The 25,916-nt window shown below is 37.4% G+C and overlaps 1 protein-coding gene across 6 annotated transcripts in view; it reads right to left on the reverse strand.

Annotated features, from left to right (window-relative positions):
* TAB2 (TGF-beta activated kinase 1 (MAP3K7) binding protein 2) overlaps positions 1 to 25,916 on the reverse strand; it is a 91,323-nt gene that overhangs the window by 24,953 nt on the left and 40,454 nt on the right. For 4 of the 6 annotated variants that reach the window (XM_013056261.2, XM_045066252.1, XM_045066251.1 and 1 more), the window contains 2 exons: positions 22,268 to 22,458; positions 10,127 to 11,642 (listed from right to left, as the gene is read on the reverse strand). In XM_013056261.2, coding sequence (XP_012911715.1) covers positions 10,127 to 11,642; positions 22,268 to 22,369 — 1,618 coding nt within the window. In that variant the 5' untranslated portion in view covers positions 22,370 to 22,458. Of the gene's footprint in view, positions 1 to 10,126; positions 11,643 to 22,033; positions 22,116 to 22,267; positions 22,459 to 25,916 lie in introns of those variants that run through there. The other 2 variants (XM_013056262.2, XM_004752773.3) reach the window with 2 other exon arrangements.

Consider the following 25,916-nt stretch of genomic DNA (forward strand, 5'->3'; position numbering starts at 1 on the left):
ACTCCCTGCTGAGCAGAGAGCCCCATGGCCCAATCCCAGGACCCTGAGACCATGACCTCAGCTGAAGGCAAAGGCTTTAACCCACTGAGCCACCCAGGTGCCCCGAAGGGCTAGTTTCTAAATAAGACATAAACCCCAGAAACCAGAAAGGAAAAAAAGATTGGCAAATTTGAACATACAAAATTAAAGAAAATTATAAAACAAAAAAATTTATTGATCAAGTTAAAAGTAATCATGTATTAGAAAAAAACAGACCAGGTATCCAACAAAAACAGGCAAGTTCACAAAATATAAATGGCTTAAAAATTAATACAGGAAAAGATGCTCAAACTCACTCATATTTAAAAGATGCAATTTTAAAAAATCCCAAACAATACATTTTAGCTTGCTAGATTGACAAAGATATATACATACTTTTCAATCACCTACATAGTGATGGGTAGGGGAGGGAAGAAAGGAACATCCTTATAAATGTTGCCAAAAGGGGCACCTGGGTGGCTCAGTGGGTTAAAGGCTCTGCCTTCGGCTCAGGTCATGATCCCAGGGTCCTGGGATTGAGCCCCGCATCGTGCTCTCTGCTCAGCAGGGAGCCTGCTTCCTTCTCTCTCTCTCTGCCTGCCTCTCTGCCTTCTTGTGATCTGTCAAATAAATAAATAAAAATTTTAAAAAAAAGTTGCCCCCCAAAAATTGTTGCCATAATTACAAATATGAGAGTATAAATTGGTAGATAGAGTCTTGAAATTGGCAACATGTTCTGTGGTAGTCATTGGTGTCCTTCACCAAGTATTTCTGGCTCTCTGCCTTCTGGGTATGTATAGTAGAATTATGCCTCTCCATTCTCTAGCAATCAGATGTGCTTAGATGTGGCTCAGTAACTTGCTTTACTAAAGAGTAATATGTCTGGGTAGAAGCTTAAGGAATCAGTACCGATTTGTTGTATTCCTTTTGTCTTGCCTGACCACTCATGGAGGCATGGAATGGAGCTTCCCTCAACCTGGGTCCTTAAGTGAGGATGATACAGAACAGAGCCCACCAGCTAATCTATGGTGGCAAGTGAGCTAGAGATAAACCTTGGTTGTTAAAGCCAGTTTGTTACTGAAGCATAACCAAGGCTAAATGATATATCTATCAAAATTAAAAATACACATATCCTTTGACACAGCAGTTCCACTCCTGGTAATCTAATCTCTTCTGCCAACATACTTGGACACGGGCATAAATATGTACGTACAGGATTTTTACTGCAGCAGTTTGTAAAAACAAGACCTTAAGGTCTATCTATCAAGAAAGGCCTGGTTATGGATTATGGTACAAAATACTACGCAGCCGTTTTTTAAGAAAAGAGATCTGCACCTGCTGACATGGAATAATTTCAAAGAGACAGAGACAAAAAAATGACAAAGACAAAAAGCAACATGCTGTATTTGTACAAAAAGAGGTGTAAATATGTGTGTATATATGTATATAAATATGTTTATATACATATATATGCTTGGTAGACAGTTTCAATTTTTAGAAAAATACAAAATGAAATATTTGTGAATAGCTATTGGTTGTCTCTGGTGAGGGGAACTTTTCAGTACATACCCTTTTATTTTGATTGTATTTATTTTTAAATCAAGTATATGTAGAAAAATATTTCAGTGCAATTCCTATAAGAATCCCAGCTGACTTATCTGTAGAAATTGACAAGTTGATTCTAAAATTTATATGGAACAAGAGGCCACAAATAACCAAAATAATCCAGAAAAAGAACAATGCAGAATTTACATGTCTCAATTTCAAAACTTACCACAAAGTAACAATAATTAATCAGTATAGTACTGACATAAAGATAGACAGATAGATCAATGAAAAATAATTAAGAGTCTAGAAATAAACCCATGTGCTTAAGGTCAACTGATTTTCTATGAGGGTGCCAAGACCATTCAGTGAGGAAAGAAAAGTCTTTTCAACAGATGGGTGCAGGGATATCTGGATAAGCCACATGTGAAAGAATGAAGTTAGGCCCTTACCTCATACTAGTATATAGAAATTAACTCAAAATACATTAAAGATCAAAATATGAGCATTAAAACTATAAAACTGTTGGGAGAAAACATAGGAGTAATTCTCATGACCTCTGATTTAGCAACTGATTCTTAGATATGACACCAAAAACATGTGCAATGAAAGGAGAAACAGCAAAATAAATAAGTTGGACTGTAGCTAAATTAAAAACTTCTGTGCTGCAGAGAACACTATTAAGAAAAATAGAAAGACGGGATGCCTGGCTGGCTTAGTTGGTAGAGCATGCAATTCTTTTTTTAAAGATTTTATTTATTTGACAGACAGAGATCACAAGTAGGCAGAGAGACAGAGGGAAGCAGGCTCCCCACTGAGCAAAGAGCCCAATATGGGGCTCGATCCCAGAACTCTGGGAGTCATGACCTGAGCAGAAGGCAGAGGCTTTAACACACTGAGCCACCCAGGTGCCCCAGAGCATGCAACTCTTGATTGCGGGGGTCATAAGTTCAAGCCCCATGTTGGGTGTAGAGCTTACTTAAAAAAAAGGAAAAAAGAAAATTCACAGAATAGGAAAAAATAATTACAAATCATGTAAGAGACTTACATTTAGAAAGCACAAAGAATTCACATAACTCAGTAGAAAAAGACAAATTACCCAATTTAAATGGGGACACAGGATATAAATAGGCATTTCTCCAAAGAAAATAGACAAATGGCCAATAAACACCTGTAGTAACCTTCAATGTCATTAGCCATCAGAGAAATGCAACTCAAAACCACAAGGAGATATGACTTTACAGTTATTGGGATGGCAAGCTTCAAAGTCAAACAATGGCAAATATTGTTGACGATGTAGAGAAATCAAAATCCTCTTAATCAGCTGGTGGAATCTGCCAAATGGTGCAGTCACTTTGGAAAGCAGTCTGGCAGTTCCTCAGTGGTTAAACAGAGAATTACCATGTGGATGAGGAATTCCACTCCCAGTATATGTCCAAGAGATATAAAAACAAATGTCCACAAAAAAGTGTACATGAATGTTTACAGTAGCATTATTTGTAATAGCTGAAAGATGGAAACAACCAAATGTCCATCAACTGATGAACGAACAAACAAAAGTGTAGTGTATCTCTCTACACTAGTGCATTATTTGGCTATAAAAAGGAATGAAGTACTAACACATGCTACAGCATGGATGAACTTCTAAAACATTATGCTAGGTGAAAAAAGCCAGTCACAGAAAACTATGTATTATATAATTTCATTTATATGAAGTATCCAGAAGATGTAAATCTAGAAGTAGATGACTGGTTGCTTAGGACTAGGGCTGGAGGTAATGGGACAGGCGGGTGATGGCTAAAGGGTGTGGAGTTTCTTCCAGAGGGGAGAAGAATGTTTAACATTGGTTGTTGTTTCTGGTGGCATATAAGTGACTATACCAAAAATCATTGATTTGTACACTGTAAGTAAGTGAACTTCATGGGATTAACTCTATTTTAATAAAGCTATTAAAATAATAACTAAACCTTTTAACTGACTGAGCTGCCGAGGTGCCCCAGGACTGATTTTAAGGAAGAATGAGATAAATTTGTACATGCCAAAATGCAATGATCTTAAGGTGTTAAGCAAAAACCGTGTTGTCTCTCTCTACAATGTTTGTTATATATACCATAGGGTATGTACAGATGATAAAATCCTGCATATGTGTATTCATGTATACACACCCCATATGGATAGTGTATCCCCATTACAGATGGGGTGTGTGTGCGCCTGTGATTATGAAGCCAAGGAGGATAAAGATGGCTAACGGAGGTTACCTCTGAGAGTTAAGTGCTGGGAGGGCTGGTGGAAGGATTAAGGCAGGGGCTGAAAGAAGACCCATTTTTATTCTACCTTTCTTTTTTGGGGGGTTGAAATTTCTTTTATCATATGTGTACGTTGCATAATACTTTTTAAAAAGATCAGTTTAATATAGGAAATAACTTGCTAGAAGAGTGCAGTGTTCTTTAGCTATGCAAGCATGTACAGAATGGATTCATACTTACTGGGGACTTTGTAGGATTAAGGTGTTGGATAAGCAAATGGATTAGATAACCTTTGAAGAATGTGAGATGAATTTTAAAGTCTCTTCCAACCCTGAGATTTATTTCAAATTTAAAAAGGTAGTTAGTCTCAAGATTGGGAAGAAACTATGAAAATTCTGTACAGGTTGATGTCAATTAAGCTTCACTTTGATTTAATTACCTAACATAATCTCAAGGTCAACATAGTAAGTCAAAAAAGGCATTTCTAATCGGTAGGCGCATAAAGGCAAAAGGCAAAATAAAAAAATCTGAACTAATTGAAGTTATATCTCCTCTTGGAAAGAATACTTAGCTCTCTCAATTTTTGTCATGATTAAGCATTTTTATGAAATCTTATTAAACAGAAAGGTGTTGTGATTTGGAGAGAAGCATTGATAAAAAAGAAAATGACAAGGAATAAGAAATACAAAGTCCAAGAAGCTCATTTTCATGTTGTAAGTTTTCTTATTTGTTTTTCTATTTTAGGTTCAAAGTCAAGGCTACTGCTTAACAATATGACAGGACTATAAATATAACTGGAAGGAAAGTACTGAAGTATCATTAAAAATGTTTATGACCTTATATATGTAACTTTTAACACCGCACAGATGGATTTCTGTAGAAATAACAGAGAAGAAATTATTTTTTGGCAGCAGTGGTAGTTTGTAAGAGCTTCTAGCATAGAAAGCAGCCCTTCTTCCCCTGACCATGAAAACTGGCTTGAATGAGTGAAGCATTTGTTCTCCACATCATAGCAGTTGCCAGTGTTACTAAGAGCATACTTCTATGAACAGAAAACACGAGAAAGCCTCAGAATACAGTGAATAATCAGGTATTTCTGGTACTTTCAGAAGTCAGGTAGAGTCAGGTAGTATAACTGAAGGGGGGTAAATGTAACCATTTGGCCACACAGTAATCTTACTGCTGCTGAGCAATTTTCGCTGCAATCTTTGTTCTTCTTAGCAGGTAAAATAAGAGTCTTCTTCACATCCATAGACTATGAAATGGAACTTCTCTCAAACCTGAATTTGTCTTTACTATTGGGCAGTCATTTGTGTCCCTGGTTCCTGTGGTAGTTTAAAGACTCAAGTGCAATTTATTTCCTTTAGCAGTAGCAGTGGGAGATTTGGTGGAGAAATAAGTAGGATTGTGATAGAAGTTTCATTAATTTACATCTTTTTCTTCTGCTCATTCTATAGCAGAGGGCATATCCAACAAAGTATCTTTTTAAAACATAAATTCTCTTTTTTGAAATGTTTTATTGTAGATTTAAAACGTTATATGAAATACAAATGAAAAAAATAATGCATTTTGTTTACCAAATATATTTATGTGTATATTCCCTCCTCAGTCTGAGAAAAATATTTTCCTATGACTCTAGTACCTGGCTCAGCTTTTTTTCCTACTTGGAAACAGTCATGTTCCAGGAACTATAGAAAGATCAATTTCACTGCAGGAGGGAGAGAGATTGCTTTTCTCTGTATTGCCAACCCCACAGAAATCAGAGTTGAGGAAAGATGCTTGCTTAAGATCAGTATTATCTGGTAGTATGGTAGTGAGCGCTGCAGGAACGGCAGAGCATCATGCACATGTAAGGTACCATCATAAAAGATGCATTTTTGGGGCACCTGGGTGGCTGAGTGGGTGAAGCCTCTTCCTTCGGCTCGGGTCGTGATCTCAGGGTCCTGGGATTGAGCCCCATATGGGGCTCTCTGCTCAGTGGGGAGCCTGGTTCTCTCCCCCCCCATCAGCTGTCTGCCTCTGTCTACTTGTGATCTCTCTTGTTATCAAATAAATAAAATCTTTAAAAAAAAAAAAAGATGTATTTTCAGAAAAGAACAATCCTTTGATACTAATAGAACAGAGTCAGAAAAAAAACACTCAATCAAAACTTTGTCAGTGGATATGCATAAATCTGGGTCAACAACAGCAGTTCCATATGAAACAGAAGGAAATGAGATGGAAGGCTGCAGAACAGTATCTCCCCAATATGGTGTGCACGCACAGAGAAAATACAAGGGTGCGTGGCCACACAGATGTTATGAAATTCAGAATTTCACACGTAGATATGTTTAAAGAACGTGAGCATGGTTGTTTAAATGTTCTGAAGGCTGTTAGTGAAGAGAAGTAATCTGAGTGGCAGAGTCTAAGGAACCCTGCTATTTGCTATTTGGGTAGATTTTGAGCTCTCAGACCAGAGCCTGCACTCATCAGCAATTTTTTAAATCTTTTTTTTTTAAACCTTTAGGTGCCTTTAGAAGGTGTTCCCTATACAACTCCAGGGTATTTATTTTTCAAATTGTTTTCCTAATTACAACTGTATGTTGTGATTTCTTTCCCTACAGCTGCCTGTTTTTGTTTTACTTCTCATTGAGTGATCTTTTAGCTTCACACTTCTTAAACCGGGGCACATGTGGTCCCCACAATGACGTACCAGGGGTTACGTGATGCTACAAGACAAACTTGAAGCATCTTTCCAAAGGGTTTATTTTGAAAATGTGGAAAGATATTACAATGCCATTGATTCTGTTACTTGTCCTTTGGCAAGGTTCTTACTTACTCAGTATATTCATAAATTAAATAAATAAGAGAGAAGATAATTCAGAGTGGGCTCCATGTTCAGTATGGAGGCCAATGTGGGGCTCGATCTTGTGACCCTGAGATCATGACCGGAGTCAAAATCAAAATCTGGACGCTTAACTGACTGAGTCATGCAGGTGGCCCCTGTTCCTAAGTGTTTTAATCTGAAAATAGGAATAGTACTAGTGTCTACTTTATACTTGGTTGTGAGAAATGAATGGGCATTCAGAAAACTGCCTAGCACATAGTAAACTTTCAGCAGGTATTAGCTATTGTGTCTTAATATTCTTCATTCACCCCGCCCCCCCAAGTAAATATAAGCAAGGAAGGAGACAGGAAATGCTGGGTGGAGATTAAGATAGGAAGATCAAAGATAATCTCATGGAAAGGGTGAAGGTGACATTTGAGTAAAGATCTGAAGGGAGATAAGCATGGATTCTGGGAGAAGAGAATCTGAGACAGAGAAAACAGACAAATATGAAGAGCCTAAGGCATGCCTACCATGCTTAAGGAATGCCAACAGGGCTGGAACAGTGAGTGAAGTGGTAAGCAGAAGGAAAAGAGATGAGGGATGGGTAGTGGGTCATGTGAGGCTTCATAGCTTTTACTCTGAATGAAACAGCCATCATCTGCAGAGGAGTGAGATAATCTCATTCATGTTTTTTAACAGAGTCTCTCTGGCTGCTGAGCTGAAAAAAGACCACAAGGAAGCAAGAGTGAAAGCAGGTAGGCTACTGCAATAATCCACTTGAGAGATGATGGTAGCTCAGATCATAATGGTGACATGGGGTAGTAAGAAGAGAGAAAACTTCTGATACACTTTAAAGGTTAGAGTTGACATATTTTACTGTCAAATTAAATGTGAAATACGAAAGAAAGAAGGAGTCAAGGGTGTTTTTGAAGTATCTGGCCTAAGCACTAAAAAATTTAAGTTGCCACTAACTGAGATGGGAGGACTGATCACAGGAAGAGTACGCTGGGGAAATGTCAGAAGGTATTGCAGATACAGAAATTTTGAGATGCCTAGTAAACATTCAAATGGAGACACTAAATAACTAGTTCAATCAACTGGCTTGAAATTCGGGGAATAAGTTCAGGTTAGAGTTACAAATTTGGGAATCACTAGCACATGATATTTATTTATTTTTATTATTTTAAAAAGATTTTATTTATCTGGAGAGAGAGGGAGTGTGTGCACATGCCAACAGGGGAGGGATAGAGGAAGAAAGAGAATCCTAGGTAGACTGCGCTGAGCACGGAGTCCAACGTGGGGTTTGACCCCATGACCTTGAGATCACAACCTGAGCAGAAATCAAGAGTGGGACGCTTAACTGAGCCACCCGGGCGCTCCAGCATTAGCACATAATATTTAGAATCATGATACTGAATGAGATCACCTAGGGAATGGTACAGACAGAAAAGAGAAAGGCCTAAGGATTAAGCTTTGAGGTTTTGATCTCGTTTCTTTGAGAAGTGGAAGGAGAGATAAGAGATGAGGGAGGGAGAATCATCGAAGAATAAAAAGAGCGGAGGAAATTCTAAAGTAGTATCCTGGAAGCTGAATGAACAAAATGTTTCACAGTGAAGAGGGTGCTTGACTGGTAAATGCTGCTGATACATACATCAAGGAAGTTGAGGGCTCAAAGGAGACCATGGGCTTTGTAACAATGCTGTCACTCATGACCCTGACAGCATTCTGGGTGACTATAGTGGGCAAAATCCTGCCTGGAGTAGATTCAAAAGACAATGAGAGAAACTGGAGGTAACAAGTTTAAGCAACACTTTATATTCACACTCTAGTTAAATGTGATTATGTCCATTTCAGTGGAAAATTCCTTTTATCAAGTTATCTTCACACAACAATTTATTCTCCATTTAAGAAACAGCAAGTATCTAAATACAGGAAAGCTGCTATTTTGATGGAAGGAGAGAAAGAGAAGAGTACTGTGGGAGAACAGGAATTAAATTTCAGGAAAATTAATAATGGTGTATTAAAATTCATGTACTGACTGAAGCTAAACAAAAATGCGTCCAGTTTTAGCACAATTTCTAGTGCAATCAGAAGCACCCATGGAGGGGCACTTAGGTGGCTCAGTGGAAGCCTCTGCCTTCAGCTCAGGTCATGATCCCAGGGTCCTGGGATCGAGCCCCACATCGGGCTCTCTGCTAGGCAGGGAGCCTACTTCCCTTCCTCTCTCTGCCTACTTGTTCTCTCTCTCTGTCAAATAAATAAATTCTTAAAAAAAAAAAAAAAAAAAGAATCACCCATGGACCTTTAAAACATGCCTGCACACCTACACTTCATTTTTCAGAGATTCTAACTGAGCAAGTCTGGGATGAGCCTTGGGCATCCTTATTGAAAAGCTCCACAGGTGTTTATGAAATCTGAAAGCATCACAGCCCAGCTTGAGTTGAGAATCACAAGAATATAGTAGTTTAAAACACAAAATAAGGCCAAACAATTAGGCTCCTCCGAGAAGCTCAGCAGTAAAACCACTATTTTCAAAAGATTTTAAAAGGACAAGTGATACTAGTGGTCGTATGGGGCTGCATGTTGCAAAGGGGTGATAACCTAGTATTTTCCAACCTACAATACTTTTTCTTATATTTTGGGATCCAAAAATGATCACGATATGTTGTTGCTCTAAAGGACTCCCAGCTAATCTACAAAACCGCATCAATAGTCAAGAAAACACACAATGAACCACCACTTTCTTATCTGAAGGAGTTTAATGGTTTCCTACTGAAGATGAAGTAACTTAGAGTCATATAAAATATATGACAAAAATTGTCTCTACTTGAATTAAGTGATATAATTTAGTATTATGCCAATATCAACTAGCTTATTTCAGAAAAGGATTATCAAGTGAGATAGACTAACCAATGTTTTTATCCATGGTTCCAAATAAAAAGAAAGGCTGCTTTAGTTGATGTTTAAGGGAGGCTGAAAGAAACACATACTGCAAACAGAATTCAAAATCTCTCTTAAAGGTAAATTATTCTAGGACTTTCAAGAAGTTAGATTTTGATATAAAATAAGACTAACAATGTTATATTAGAAAAATGAAAATACTGGAATAACAGAGAAATTGCCTGGTCAAAGCAGGCAGATTTACTGACTATCCAAGGCCCCTAAATCTCTTACTAAAATGTGTTTTTATGTATTTTTATCTGTAGAAATTTTCAAGGCAAGTCAACAACACCACAGAGAAGAGAATTCACTGAAAAGCAAGTCTTAAGATATTAAGAAAGTAAGCAAACCAGGGGGTGGATTATGCTGAAGATGTGACAACCTTATCCTTCAAACTTTAAGTTATATGGCAGTAAAAATGAAATTCACAATTGGTCCGAATACTTTCAGAGGTTTTATAAGTAGTATGATTTGACACTTACAAAAGATCAACTAATAACACTGATAGTCATTTCTACATGTGAAATCAAACGGATACCAAAAAGCCCAGCATGGAACGTGACCCCACCTTCAGTGTCATTACCTTGAGTGTAGGCAGCATCATCAGATCCCATACTCAACTTCCGTGCTTCACTTATTCTATCCACATGTGCTAATGCAGGGTCCGTGAGGTGCTGCATATTCTCTGTTTCTACATAATGATCAGGATGGTTTAGAAGATTTGTAAGTTCAAAGGTAGGGGACACCACCCCCGGTGAAACTGCAGGGGGTTTATTAGGAGAAACTGTAATTTTGAAAGTATATTTTGTATTGGGTTGAGTGACCACGACTCGAGGAGAAGTTGCAGAGTTACTGCCTATTGCTCGACTTTTGGGAGGGTGGTGATGAATAAAGGCAGGACCCATGCTCACTTGCCCAGACATATTCCTGGAGGCAGCAGATGCTCCAGAGTTTGTGGATATGAAGAGAGTGGGCTGATTCCGCATGATCTGTTCATCTCCTGGGGCAGCATTAGCTGAAATATAGACCTTGGGTTGACTACGGGACATCACCTCATCAGTATTTGGGGGACTGGCAGCTATGTAAACAGTGGGCTGATTTCTATTTAAGGTCTGGCTGTTGACTGAAGACGAACTGCTGGAGGTTCGAGGTCCAGAAGAACGCAATTTTGAAGAGCTGTTTCTTTGTGGGGGTTCAAGTTTGATTTCAATCTGGTTTTTTCGAGGTCCTGTTGAAATATTCTGAATGTTATATTGGCTATGGGCAGAAGACTGGGAGCTACCAGATGAATGAATTGTTGGTGGCTGTGGAGTAGTAGGTGAGCTGATAGGCATGTAGACATGAGAGGTCTGGTGGCCTTGCTGGTTTGGCTGCTGGGCTGAGGTATGTGACATAGGATTCGATGCAGGGTAAGTAGTCCAGGGACCAGGTTGTGAAGGCTGATAGGCTTGTTGAGGGTTCAGAGGATTAAACTGAGATACCCAGCCAGAATGCTGTTGCGTCTGTCGAGTTGTACCACTAGGAGTTGTAATATAAGGCCTAATATAGATAGAATTTCCCTGTGGACTGTTAAGTACAGGTGGAGGTACACCATGTATGTGCAAAGATGTGGGAGTGTTACGACCAGTCTGGATATTTGGGGCTAAAGTTACCATAATGGGATTAAATCTGGGAGTTTGTTGAGAAAGGTTAGATGTTCCTTTGCTGCCTAACTGAAATCCAAGATGTGGTGCTGAATTTGAAGCACCAGATGTACTAGACATTCCAAAAACATTAAAGCCTTGCGGAACTTGAGCTGGTGCTGTCTGTGGCTCCTGTTGAAAGAGTTCATTATTGGACTGACCACCTTGAAGTTGTCCATCACTAATGCTGTGCGTTAGAGTCCTGCTTCCATTCATTCTAGTTCCTTCTCTTCCATGGTGGTAAACATTCTGTGACTGCAAGTCCAAGTTGAGAGAAGTCATGTGATTTCGTAGGCCAGAAATTCCAGAGTCATCCGAGAAATTCAAGTCTCCTTCACCATAAAGATACCTTGTACTCTCCTGAGAGAGAACGGCACAGCAAGCATCCAGGTTATTATTATTCTATAAAACAAAATAAAAAGTTTTATGTTAAGAACCAGAAGGTAATGCCTACACGCTCACCACTACTAAAATATTACGTGATTAACAAGTGATTAGTTAATACAATTCTAACAGACCTTACACTCTCACCACTACTAAAATACTGTGATTAACAACTGATTAGTTAATACAATTCTAACAGACCTTTGAACCTTTTATTTGAGAAGAACTATTTTTCTGTGTAAATGCTTGAATTACAAATCCTCACTACTAACATGATGGAAAAGCTCTAACTAGCAATAGCTGACAGCAAACCAAGTCACTGTTCCTAATGTTTTAGGAGCTTTTTTACAGTAAAATGGATTCATGCAAATATAGTAAAATTATAACATAATTAAAAACACGATTTGAATGCTGAACAAAATAAAACCATTCAAGTATCATATTCATTAGGCATATAATACTATATAATTAAATGTTTTGCACATTCAAGTGCTATATGAGTTGTTCTAAACTAATGACTGTCTAAAAAATTATACATGGTGCCTGGGTGGCTCAGTCAGTTAAGCCTCTGACTCTTGATTTCACCTCAGGTCATAATCTCAGGATCGTGAGATCAGGCCCTGTGTCAGGCTCCATGCTCAGCACAGCATCTGCTTAGGATTCTCTCTCCCTCTCCTGCTCTTCCACCTGTTTGCAAACGCTCTCTCCAAATGAATAAATAAGCTCTTTCAAAAATTATATTATGCAGTATTTCAATAGAAAAAGTCCTAAAATAACACAACAAAGTCATCTCAATTCCTTATACGCTTCCTTTTAACTTGTGTAAAAAAATCTCCCACACCTATGAAATAGAAACTCAAGGTAGCACCTAGAGCAACTGAGCTCTAGAGAGCACTATACAAATCTACTCCACAGAAATGAAAACAAAACCAAAAAAGCAACCAGATTATTTCTAAAGAATCCTCAAGAGACTGACCAATCACTACTCATAACTCATCCATAAAAATATTTACTGAACACCTAAAATATACACAGTACTCCGAGACCGTAGAAAACTCAATAATGACATACAAAACCAAAATTTTCCCTAGAAGCTTGCAACTCAATTAGAGAGACAAACCATGGATTTATGAAAAAGTAACATTATTAAAACAAGACAATGTGCCAACAGTAAGTGGTTTTTAAGTTCAACAGAGAATCGGTATTGTAGACAACTGTACAGAGAAATGTGTTAGTAACGGACGCTTAGTCTGATGGGCTTCATATGTAGTATATGCAGGACTTGCATAGGAAAAAACGAATTCCTGGGGAAGGAAAAGGCATGAGTGAAGACAGACATTAGTGTGATAATAACTAAAAGCATATTCTAAACAAGGTTAACTACAAGAGACTTAGAGTTAAAGATTTGTACTGGAGATTTGGTGGAACAAATATTAAGAAAAACAGATTGGGATTAAATACAGGCATACCTCCTTTTATTGTGCTTTGCAGATACTGTTGTTTTTTACAAATTTAAAATCTGTGACAACCCTGTATTAAGCGAATTTATCGGCACCATTTTTTCAAGAGCATTTGCTAACTTCATGTCTCTGCCACATTTTAGTAACTGTTAGAATATTTCAAACTATCATTACTATTATATTTGTTAGGGCAATCCCTGATCCACTGATTTTTTTTTTTTTTTTTTAAGATTTACTTGTTTATATTAGAGAGAGAGAGAGAGAGTGCATGTGGGAGCATGTGGAGTGGGGGAGGGGCAGAGGGTGAGAAAGAGAATCTCAAGCAGGATCTGTGCTGAGCGCAGAGCTCCACCCAGGACTTGATCCCACGACTCCTGGGATCATAATCTGAGCTGAAACCGAAAAGCTGGATGCTCAACAGACTGAGGAATCTAGGCGTTGAATCCAGTGATTTTTGATGTTACTACTCTAATTGTTTTGGAGTGTTATGAATCATACCCATGTGACATGGTGAAGTTCACTGATAAATGTGTGTGTGTTCTGACTATTCCACTGACTGTTTCCCTCTTTCCCTCTCCTTGGATTTCCCTATTCTCTGTGACACAACAATACTGAAATTACTCTAATTAATAGTAATAATAACCCTACAATGGCTTCTAAGTGTTCAAGTGAAAAGGAAGAGCTGCATATATCTCAATTTTCAATCAAACGCTAGGACTAAGCTTAGTAAGCATGGTGCCAAACAGCAAAGTTGTAAATGCAAAGGATTTTAAGTTCTTGAAAGAAATTAAAAGTGCTACTCCAGTGAGCACATTAATGATAAGAAACCAAAACTGTCTTATCACTGATATGAGAAAGTTTTAGTGGTCTGGATAGGACAGCAAAATAGTTTCCCCATTCCCTTGAGCCAGAACCTAATCCAGAGAAAGGCTCTAACCTCTCTTCAATGCTGTGAAGGCTGAGACAGGTGAGGGAGCTGCAGAAGAGAAGGCTAAAGCTAGCAGAGGTTGGTTCATGAGGTTTAAAGAGAGAAGCTGTTTCCATAACATCAAGTGCAGGGTGAAGCAGCAGGGGCTGATATGGAAGCAGCAGCAAGTTCTCCATGAGATCCAGCTAAGAGAATTAATGACAGGGGCTACACTAAACAACAAATCTTCAATATAGATGAAACAGCCTTATACTGGAAGAAGATTCTATGACTTTCTTAACTCTAGAGGAGAAGTCAATGCCTGGCTTCAAAGGACAGGCTCACTCTCTTGCTAGAAGGTAATGCAGCTGGAGACTAAGTTGAAGCCAATGCTCATTTACTATTCCAAAGACCATAGGGCCCTTAACGATAATGCTGAATCCACTGTTTTTGCTCTATAAAGGGAACAACAAAGGCTGGATGACAGCACATCTGTTTGCAACATGATCCACTGAATATTTTAAGCCCACTGTTAAGAACTACTACTCAGAAAAAAGATTCCTTTCAAAATATTATTGCTTACTGACAATGCACCTGGTCACCCAAGGAGCTCTGATGGAGATGTACTATGAGATTTATGTCATTTTTACGCCTGCTAACACAATTTCCATTCTACAGTCCATGGATCAAGGGGTAATTAGACTTTCAGGCTTTATTATTTAAGAACTATACCTTTGTAAGATTATAGCTGCCATGGACAGTGATTCCTGTTATAGATCCAAGCAAAGTAAACTGAAAACCTTGAGAGCATTTGATTCATGGGAAGAGGTCAAAGTAGCAACATTAACAGAAGTGAGGAAGAAGCTGATCCCAACCCTCATGCATCACTTTGAGGGGTTCAAGACTTTAGTGCAGGAAGTAACTGCAGATGTGGTGGAAAGAGCAAGAGAATTAGAAGTGGAGCCTTAAGACTGAGTTGTATAATCTTATGATAAAAGTTCAACAAGTGAGGAGTTACTTCTAATGAATGAAAAAAAGTGGTCCTTTGGAGATGGAATCTACTTCTGAAGATGCTGTGAAGATTGTTGGCATGACAACAAAGGATTCAGAATATTACATAAACTTAGTTGAGAAAGCAGTGGCAGGATTTGACTGATTCCCATCTAGAAAGAAGTTCTTTCTCCTATGGGTAAAATGCCATCAAACAGCACAGCATGCTATAGAGAACTGTTTGTGAAAGAGGCAATTGATTTAGCAAATTTCACTGTTGTCTTAAGAAACTGCCACAGCCACCCCGACAGCAACTATCACCCTCATCAGTCAGCAGCCATCAACAAGGAGGCAAGACCCTCCACCAGCAAGAAGAGTGCTACTCACTGAAAGCTCCATGATGGTTAGCATTTTTTAACAATAAAGTCTGTTTTAATTAAGGTATGTTCACTGTCTTTTTAGACATAATGCTACTGCACAGTAAACAGACTATAGTATAGTGTAAACATAATTTTTGTATGTATCGGGAAACCAACAAAAAATTTGCTTGACTTGCTTTGTTACGACATTTGCTTTGTTGTGGTGGTCTGGAACCAAACCCACAATATTTTCAAGGTATGCTATAATTAAGAATTTTGAAAAATGAGTCTAAAGACACTAAAGTCTGTACTCTGATATAGGTAATGGGGAGAGCCACTGAATATGAATGAATGGAGAAGTAAAGACACAAGAGTAGTTTGGGTAGGTAGTCTGTTGATAATCGACATGAATAGGAGAGGGAAAATTTCTCGACAAGACCACTACTGGAAGATGTGAAATAATGACTGTTTGACAGTGGACACAAATTATGAAAGACTACAAATAAGCAGTCAATAACAATTTGGCTATAAGAGAGAAAATGACTTCAAAGAGGACTGGAAGATTAGAAGCCTGACAGAAAGAGGTCAGTTTTAGACATAAAAAAGATGAATAACCAAGTTAAAATGTCTATAGGTGGTTTGATAGAAGATAAAATCTAATTAAAGGAAACTGAACTACAAACTGAGGTACTGTTAAGAAAGGATGGTCCACAGTTTGAATGGGTAATGCCAAAACAAAGTGAGCAAGGTTTGACTTTTTTTCCTCCCAACTTAACAGTTCAAATCTCTCATTCTACAAAAATTCTTTTACCCTATTCCTAACTCTGAGTAGATAGACATTAGTTTTTCAAATAAAATTTAAAACTTCATCTTTATCAACCAATTACTGTCATTATAGTTAGATCGCATCTTTTGCCAAACCTAATTGGTGCTTTTTGCTTCAAGCTAACTTTACTGCTATTCCTGTAAATTCTCCCCACTAAACCAAAGCTTACAAAGACCCCATCTTCTCATCTCTTCTCTACCTACATCCCCAAAGTAAAATGAGTATTGTCTACTTAATCCAATCCCACACTTCCTTTTTGAAAGTGGATACTCATTATTTACAAAGTCTTCCTCCTTAATTCTCTTGAGTTCTCAAAAATCCCTTCAATCCTTTATTAAATCTGATTATTCAACATGTTCTAGTCCCAGTAATATGCCAGTAACTCAGACACCCTTAGGTTTCTTAAGAAAGACATCACTTTCTTATTAGCATAATACTGGTAAGTAGTATACGTACAGGGATTTTATAAAGCCACAATAGGATAAAAGAAAATGTACTTTTAACTAAATTCATTTTAAAAATTTAAAACATATTAAGAAATAAAGGGTAAATATGATAAACTCATCTATATTCATCCAGCTTTAACAATATCAACATATGGCAAATATTTTTTCATCTAATAGATGTGCTCCAGCTTTTCCCCCGACCAAGCTAGATCAAGTCTCTGACATTATTTCACTTTTATCTGTAAATACTTCAGTATCTTTTTTTTTTTTTAAGATTTTATTTATTTGACAGAGAGAGAGAGAGAGAGAGAGACAGCGAAAGGGAACACAAGCAGGGCAGTGGGAGAGGGAGAAGCAACCTTCCTGCTGAGCAGGGAGCCCAATGCAGGTCTCGATCCCAGACCCCGGGGATCATGACCTGAGATGAAGGCAGACGCTTAACGACTGAGCAACCCAGGCGTCCCCAGTATGTATCTTTTAAAAATAGGGACCTATAAAAACAAAACCACAATGACAATATCATAAAATATTCAATACTTAATATCACTTAAAAAACTTAATATCTAAATAGTGTCAAAATCCCGATTTGTGTCATAAACGTCTTTTTAGTTAGTCTGAATGAGGATCTAAGGGAGATCCACATATTTAATTTGGCTGATATGCTTCCTAAATTTCTAATAATTAATTTTCTCCTCTTCTAAAAACTTTCTAGTCATTTGTTTGTTGAAAAACTTGATCATTTCTGCGGGAGAATTTTCCATCTAGACTGGATGGGTGCACTCTATGGTGTCAAAACCTATATTTCATTGTGAACTAGTAGTTGTAACTCCATGTATAAGCAGGTGCATGTGCAAATTTTTGGCAAGACTCTTTATTGGGTCTGTTTCTTACTGCATCACACGGAGATAAAATAATGTCCATCTGTCCTTTTGTGATCTTAAAGCTGCCTGGCAGATACGGATTTTATTAGCCTAATCCAGCTAATGATTTCTAGCAGTTACTGACAATCCCTGTTTAGAATCTTTATCTCATTCAGGGTTGCAAAATGGTGATACTGGTGATATGCCAATTATAAGATTGTTCTTTATGTATTAGCTGCAGTTCTTCCTCAGAGAACTTGTTCTCTTCAATTATTTAGTACTCTTTGCACAGAAGAAACAGGATAAGTAAATTCTCTGTCTACTGGTTTTTAGAATAATGAATTGATACCCTCAGCAACGTCTGAAGGTTACTAAGATTTATTTTCAGTATTGTCATAAACTTCAGTATATTTTTAAAAGAAACAAAAAAACTTCAGTATGTTTAATGTTCTGATGTGCATCGATTTTTTTTACGATTTTATTTATCTGAGGGAGTGAGTGAGAGAGAGCACACACAAGTAGGGAGAGGGGCAAGAAGGAGAAGCAGATTGCCCACTGAGCAAGGAGCCTGATGTGCGGCTCGGTGAACTGAGTCACAGGCAGATACTTAACCGAGTGAGACATCCAGGTGCTCCGATGTATATCAACTGATTGCGGTCATTGTATCCTACCTTTAGGCTAGTGGGAATGATATCATGTTGGCTCATGTGTATACAGCATGAACCTAGTAGTCTTTCATAGCTTCTTTCTGATATGACAAGAAGTCCAAAATCATCTTGTATACACCCCAGTTACTTTCAGTGAGACTTCCTTTAAGCATAACAAAAGGCGTGGGATGAGTTTCCAAAGGCTGAAAATCATTGCTCTTTTGTATATATGCAAACCTGCACTTATTTTCTTCAAAGCTACAGAAGCTCTGACTCATTATTTCCAGTTCCTCTTTCATTTTCCCTAAGCTTCTTGAACAGAGACGAAGATTACAGATAGTATCAAGATATCTATGAACGTCCTTCTCTAACTCTGATTCATTCACTCCTTCAACCAATTTACCTAACTTCCATTAGGCGAGTAGAAAGGAATACGACGACTGCGGAGGATATCACGGTCTAGTAGAGGATATTAATGTGTTCACAAATAAATATAATATAGAATGACAAGTATTTTAATAAGAATTTGTATAAGGACTATGGGTGGAGGTCATCTGAAAAGTCTTCAACTAAGGATATGGTACTTAAATACTAAGTATTACAAATACTGAATGAACACAACTATTGCATTGCTTTGAAGAGAAACAGCATATTTTAAACTTATAAATTCAATTGTCACTTTAAAAGAATTGAAAAATTCAGTTAAAAAAAGGAAAAAAATCAGTGTCAACTATGCAATATTTTTACACTACCCTAAGATTTAATTATCAAATAGAAACAACATTTAAAGATATGAGTAACACCTGCTAATATTATTGCCATCTTAGAGAATCCACAGCACAAGGAAATGCTATAAGTAGCTCCAAACAGACGGATCTGAGCAGTAAATAAAGTCAAGAAGAGAAAAGAGGATAGACACTTCTGTTCTCTTAAGAAGCAAGTATTTAAGCGCAAATATACAAAGTGGCAGCATAGCATGATCCTTTGATGACTAATTTCTTATATCTTCTTCACCATGTTTTTTTCATCTAGTTAAGTTCTGAACCAGTATTTATAGGGCGGCTCTCCCAAGAGAAAAGACAGAAGCCCACCCAATTGAGAAAGGGATAGCAGCTCCCAAAAGAAAAGGCTGTCACCAAATAAGAGATGTTTAGAAATACATTTACAGGTACCTAAATGTACCTTTACTTTAAAAATATCTCCCCAAATTTGGAAAGGTGTATGTCCTAGCCATATTGCCAGAGGAGCCTTCCCCATTCCTTTCTTTAACATTTCTTGTTATATCAGCTGAAACCCACATTACTTGGATGCCCAGAATGATTACCAACTCAATTTAAAAGAATGTGGTCTCACAGGTAATTTGCAAGCAAAACAGATTTCATTTTGGTTATCATTAGATACTGGGAAGCATGCCCTAAGGAAGTTTGTCCTTGTAAAACCAGCTAAACACGGTAAAAGTGTTATTACCGGGTGACCAAAAGAAATAAAAAATCATTTCTTTTCTTTTTTTGGTAAAATTGAATACATACTTACTTATTACATTTAAAAAAACAGGTAATTCATGTATACAGATCAAAACAATAGAGAGAGAGAGATATATGTTGAGATGTCTCACTTCTACTTCCATCCCCATCTGGCCTGTTCCCTCTTGCTCACTATGGGTGACTATCTTTTATTAATTCTGTTTTTAATCCTTCCAGTATTTCTTTATGGAAACAAGGGCAAATAAATGTGTGTCTATATATTCCCCTATTCTCATTTATTTTTATTTTTAAAAGATTTTACTTCAAAGAGAGAGAGCCTGTGTGCGTGTGCACACGCAAGGGGCTGTGCAGAGGGAGAGGGAGAGGGAGAAGCAGACTCCTCACTGAGCAGGGAGCCCCTTGTGAGTCTTGATCCCAGGACCCTGGGATCGGGACCTGAGGTGAACGTAGACCCTTAACTGACTGAGTCACCCAGGCACACCCAATCCTCCTTTATACATACTATCCTGCATTCTGTTTTAATACACCCTGAAAACCATACCGTAGCATTCTCTATTTTTTTGAAAATATTTTCAATAATTCTACAAAATGCTCCCAGTTAAGGTTCTTCAAAATCTCTACAGCTGTGTTCTGGGCAGTTCTTTCGTATCAAGTCATAACATTTTATTGAAGAACCTATATTATTTTTCTATTTTTCAATGACTCACTGAACTCTCTCGGTATAATGTTATTTTATTATAACATTAAAAGTTAGAAAAGTTAGAAAGAGGTACCTGGGTTCTACGGGGAAACACCTCTTCCCCCAACCCTCCTCCCGCATCATCTCTGCTCCTCTGCATACTTTAACTTCTGACTCTACTCTTACTACTTTTTCCCCCAACTTTACATTTTTTTCTTTTACATACTAACTATATCAACTAATGTGGACTACTGATTCATTCACCAAATATTACTATAGGTCTTCTACTACTATTATTATTACTAGTAATGGCTGCTAACATTTATTGAGCACTCATGAATCAGGTATCCTACCAGTTGTTTTACCTGCCATCATCATATTTAATTCACTATGGAATTTTTTTATTCCAACTACACAGGTGAGGAAAATGAGGGTAGAGAGGGTAATTAAATTACTGTTAGTAACTGTTAAAACTTGAACACAAGTCTGCTTATCACCAAAACATACACTATTTACTTACTATTTACTTTTAAATTTTATTTTTACTTATTTATTTCTCCCCAATTTTACTAGGTATGATTGAGAAATAAAAATGGTACATATTTAGGCTGTACATGTGATTTTTTTACAAGTAAATATAATATGATTTAATATACTTCTACAGTGTGAAATGATCACCACAATCAAGTTACTCAAAGCACCCACCACTTCACAGTCTTCCCCCACCCCATGTGTTTTTTCAGTGATGGTGAGAATACTTAAGATCCACTTTTTGTGAATTTCAAGGACACAATACAGTATTATTATATATTATCAAAACATATGCTCTTAAACACTATACTATAGAAAAAGCCAGGCGTGTTCAGAGAATTCCAATCAGTTGAAGACGTCTGCAGCATGGGGTGTGAAGAGGAAGGACGAGGCAAGACAGCAGGCTGCAGAAAAAGGCAGGATTCCAGATCACAGACCTAGTACGCCCTAGTCACGACATATGAACTTTATTCTGAAAGGTACGGGAAACAATCATGAGGTTTTTAAGCAGGTAAATACATGACAAAACCTGCATTTAGAAAGACACTTTGTCAGAAGTGAGGTGGATGGACTGGAGAAACCCAAACCGGATCAGACTAAAGGCAAGTAATTAAATGTACAGATAAAAGCTGATGAGGGTATGAACAAAATGTAGTCACTTGGCATCAAATACAGATGTTGAGCCTTTAAAAATTTCATGCAACATCAACCTTTAAAAATAATTTGTCAAGTAAATACATCTGAGCCAAAATTATTTTTTATAGCTCTATTTTTAACAAGCTGAAAGATTTCTAGTTTATCAAATGAGAAGACACAACTATCACTAAATATTTAGAATTATGGATTTCTAAAATTGTACATACAAGAAAAATGTAAAAATTTATTACATGGTTAGTGATATTAATTAGAAAGCCTACAGTTCAAATTAAAAATATATAAAAACTTGTTTTGTTTTTATATATTTTTGACCTGAGGCATTGTTGAAGTCCAATTCCTTTGCTTTACAGACAAGCAAACTAGAGGATAAAGAAGGCATATTACTTACAAGATTGGCTTGGGGTGCTCATCTGGGATTAGAACCCATGTTTCCTGACTCCTTATTTAATGACTTTCTCACTTTTATATGGAGATGTGGAATTAAAAACATTTTGCCAAAACAGATGGGGTGTTGGGGGCAGGGGGAGAGTGAAGCAAGCTCACAGTAAGTACGGACCACATACCAATGCTTTCTACGGGGCTCCAGTTTAGTCCTCACGCCTACTTTACAAGGTAGGTATCATCTGTATGCCAGAGCTGAAACACCTATTAAAGACGACCTGAAGATCAGATACCAAAGTTTGTTTCTTTTCATCACAGCACACTAATGCGAACAAGAGGTAAGAGCTTTCTTCCAATGTTAAAAAAACAACCACCCAGGTTTGTATGAATGAGTTCAGAAATCAATGCACACTGACCTGTAACATGCACCTGGATACAACAACTTCAGGTACTTCAGGGAATTTTTGTCGCAGGTCATTTAAAACCTGAAAATCAATTTGGTGGCTTCCTTGGGCCATTCGTATATTGCCTGATCAGGACTATTTGTACAGTAGGCAATTCTAGGCCTTAGTGGAAATAGTACTCATCTCTTCTGTCCAAGCATTTTCTGTGAAAGAAAGAAAAAAAATTTTAATGACAACTGATTAGAGAATGAATATTGTTGTGGATTTAAAATTTCGATACATAGGGTACGTGCTTTAGTACCGAACATTTAATATAAGTTATCAAAATATTAATCAGTCCTATAATGCTTTCCATATAGTTGTATTGTCTTTTCAATTTGTAACTCTTGCTGGAAAACTTTTAGACTAATTCCTATCTATTTGTATGCTTTATGACGGCTGTTCCAAAAGCTTTTAAGAAACTATTGTCAAGGATGTCTTCCCTCATTCTTCTAAAAGGGGAAAATGAGTAACTTCCCTAGCATTTTTCTTAATAATCTGAGGACAGCCTAAGGTGCATAATCTTATTTACTCTACCTATTATTTTTAAAGTTTGGATCCTGATAAAGTCTGATTCTACAAACGACTTTGCATGCTTTGTCTAAAAATGATCTATAACCCAGTATGTTTGATATCTTAATTTTCAGATATATTTAATCCTTAAATGTGCAATGAGTTAGTAGCATTTTACTCCATTTCTAATAAAATTAGTATTTAAAAAATACTAATGCTTGAGCCTCAACCCCAAAGGTCCTGATTTAACTGGTGGGGAGTAGCCTGGGCATAGGGATTTTTAAAACTTCCCCAAGTAATTCTCATGTGTGGCCAAAGCCAAGACCTACCTACCTTGTTTTTATTCTTAATGCAAACCATGCTTAATCTTGAAAAACTCTTTGGGATATAAATAGTATGTAAGTATATTTAACCTAAATAACATATTAAAATATTTAAATATCATGCTATTTTCTTAATCATTTCAGTTTATGATAAACTTAACAAACAAGACCATCTCTCTAAAACAGATTTCTTATCTGTAGTATTTCTCTTTTAATTTTCTCTTTTAACATAAGCTTAAAAAAAAATACAGACCCTTAAGCCCCACGAATATAGGAATCAGGTCTCTTTTGTCCCTTTTTGCGTAGCTAGCACTGTGTAGGTGTTCAGTGTTCAGTGGAACAATAGATATTAAAGTATTTTTTATTAAATTTAGTTATGGAAGAACTCCTGAGTCCTCAATAGAATATAAGCTCATTTAGATATACATAGTAAAAAGCCTTTCAGCTTTTTATTATTTAATTAAATTCCTTAATTCTTTTGTCTATGTGACGTTTCATAAATAAAAGCTATAGTGGGTTACAGAAGAAAAGAGAAATACTGAAAATTAGTAAATGATACTTAAAAGTAAATTAAAGTGTGATTAACAGTATTGCTCAACCTGAAAAGGCCATCCTGGACTTCCCTTCAGCTATCAGCTCATTTCTCTGCCCTTTCCTCCTTCTAGGGGAAAACTACTTGAAAGGAATGTTTATACGTGTATCTTCCTTTCCTCCCTTCTAATCTCTTTGAAACCTTTGAACCCCAAACAGGCTTTCCCAGTTTTTCGCCACCGAAACTATACTTATCAAAGCTGGGGGAGAACTTCAGCTCTCAGACCGAACCAGCAGTCCTCAGTCCTCATCCAGCTTAGGACTCAGTCAACCAATCCCTCTTTAAACAAGGGCTTCACTTGGCTTGCGAGAGTTATACTCTTCTGGTGTTTCTCCTACCCACTGCCAGCTCCTTCTCAGTTTTGTCAGATCTTCTTCCTTTTCTGGACATCTAATGTTGGCTGACAATGGAATTCAGATCTAGGGTTTCTTTTCAACGATACTGATATTCCTCTGCAGGGTAATCTCATCCAAATCTACTGCTTTCCACACAGAGTCTTTGCTACTTTATTTCTGATTTAATAAATAAATAAATAATAAATTAAAAAATTTATTTATTTTTGCTCTCCCTTGAGTTCCACACTAATAGAGCCAGTTAGATACCTGCCTCATGTCTCCTACTGGACATCTAAAACTCACTTTTCTGAGTAAGCCCAAAACTAAACTCTTAACTCTCCCCATCCAACCAATCCTTCCAGTCTTTTTCATCCCAGTAAATGGTACCATCATATATCCAGGTGATCCTTCTTTCATATCCCATATCTAATCTAGTATCAAGTCTTGTTGGTTTTATCTGTAAACAGTATTTCGAATCGGACCACTTTCCCTAACCTGTTACTGCTCTCGTCTGAGCCCCCTATAAGTCACCTAGACCGCCTAGACTGCCACAGCAAAGGTCCCTTAACTGGTTTCCTCCCTGCCTTCACTTTCTGCTCTACCCCTGCCCCTCACTCTATTGAGCGAAGTGATCTCTGTGAAAAGTAAATCAGGGCAAACTCCCTTGCTCGAGATCCTCCAACACAAGGCCCCCAGCTAACTCCCACCACTCAGACTTCACTTCTATCAATCTCCCGGTTCCCTCAATTCTGGTTAGTTCTCAAAAAAGCCATTCTTTCTTCCCTCAGGAATTTTGTACTTGCTGCGCCCTCTACCTGGAACATTTTACCCTCAGACACTAGCACGGTCCCTCTACTACTTCATTACTATCTCTGATCAAATGTCACTTTTCTCAGAAACAGTTTCTTTGACCCACCTCTCCAAAATAATGCCACAACTGTCTCCCACCCTGCCCCATCACATCCTCACACCCTGCTTTTCTTCATAGCATTTGTCAATACCTGATATGTATTTATTCATTACCTATCTGTTCCCACAACGTTAACTCCACAGGATTAAGAACTTTCAAGTTCACTGCTACATCCTCAGGATGCAGATCAAATGCAACATTCGTTGGATGAAAGAAGGTTTTACTGTATAGTTTTTTCACATTATTTTACTTCTTTTAAAACACATTTAAAAGATTAAACACATTTAAAATGATCTAGATTTGGAAATTTTTACACAATTTGAGGAGAGGCAAATAAATTTTTATTCTAATTGAGTTAGACCACCTTTATTAAAAGAGGATGAATCATGAATATAACTTTTGACTGATTCCATTATTAAAATATACATTTCCAAGATTCTTTGAAAAACTCTTAATCAAACCTGCTTTTCTTATAAAAACCATCAAGTGCACAAACAGGAAAATTGTTCAAATGTACAACTGTATTTTAGTGATTCCACTTCCTGTAATGGTCAGTAGCTCCTACTAGATCAACTCTTTCATAAACAACTATAAACACTAAACAAAGTATAAAATCTGCTACTTGAAGGCAAAAAGCATCAATAACTATAGAAGGATGGTGGGGAGAAGGAAGTCAGTATTTTGAAGGTAACAGCATGGGGTGATTTTCCCTTTTTTAAAGGAATTGAGCCAGAGAACCGGTCCCAGCTTGTTTGGGTAGCTGAAACCTAGACAGAAAACCTACAGGCCTACTTGTTTAATGAACCAAAGGATAGACTCTGGCATAACCACAACAGCTGAAAACCTAGTAAGTAAATCACAGAAAGAGAGGAGCACCCAATCCTGTCTCTGACCCACAAACTACACACATGTGGGATCCAAGCAGCCTGGCCAAAGCTAAAATAACTGA

The sequence above is a fragment of the Mustela putorius genome, unplaced genomic scaffold (genome assembly GCF_011764305.1).
Source record: "Mustela putorius furo isolate JIRA1106 unplaced genomic scaffold, ASM1176430v1.1 tig00003863_pilon_pilon_pilon, whole genome shotgun sequence".
In the NCBI taxonomy this organism is placed as follows: Eukaryota; Metazoa; Chordata; class Mammalia; order Carnivora; family Mustelidae; genus Mustela; species Mustela putorius.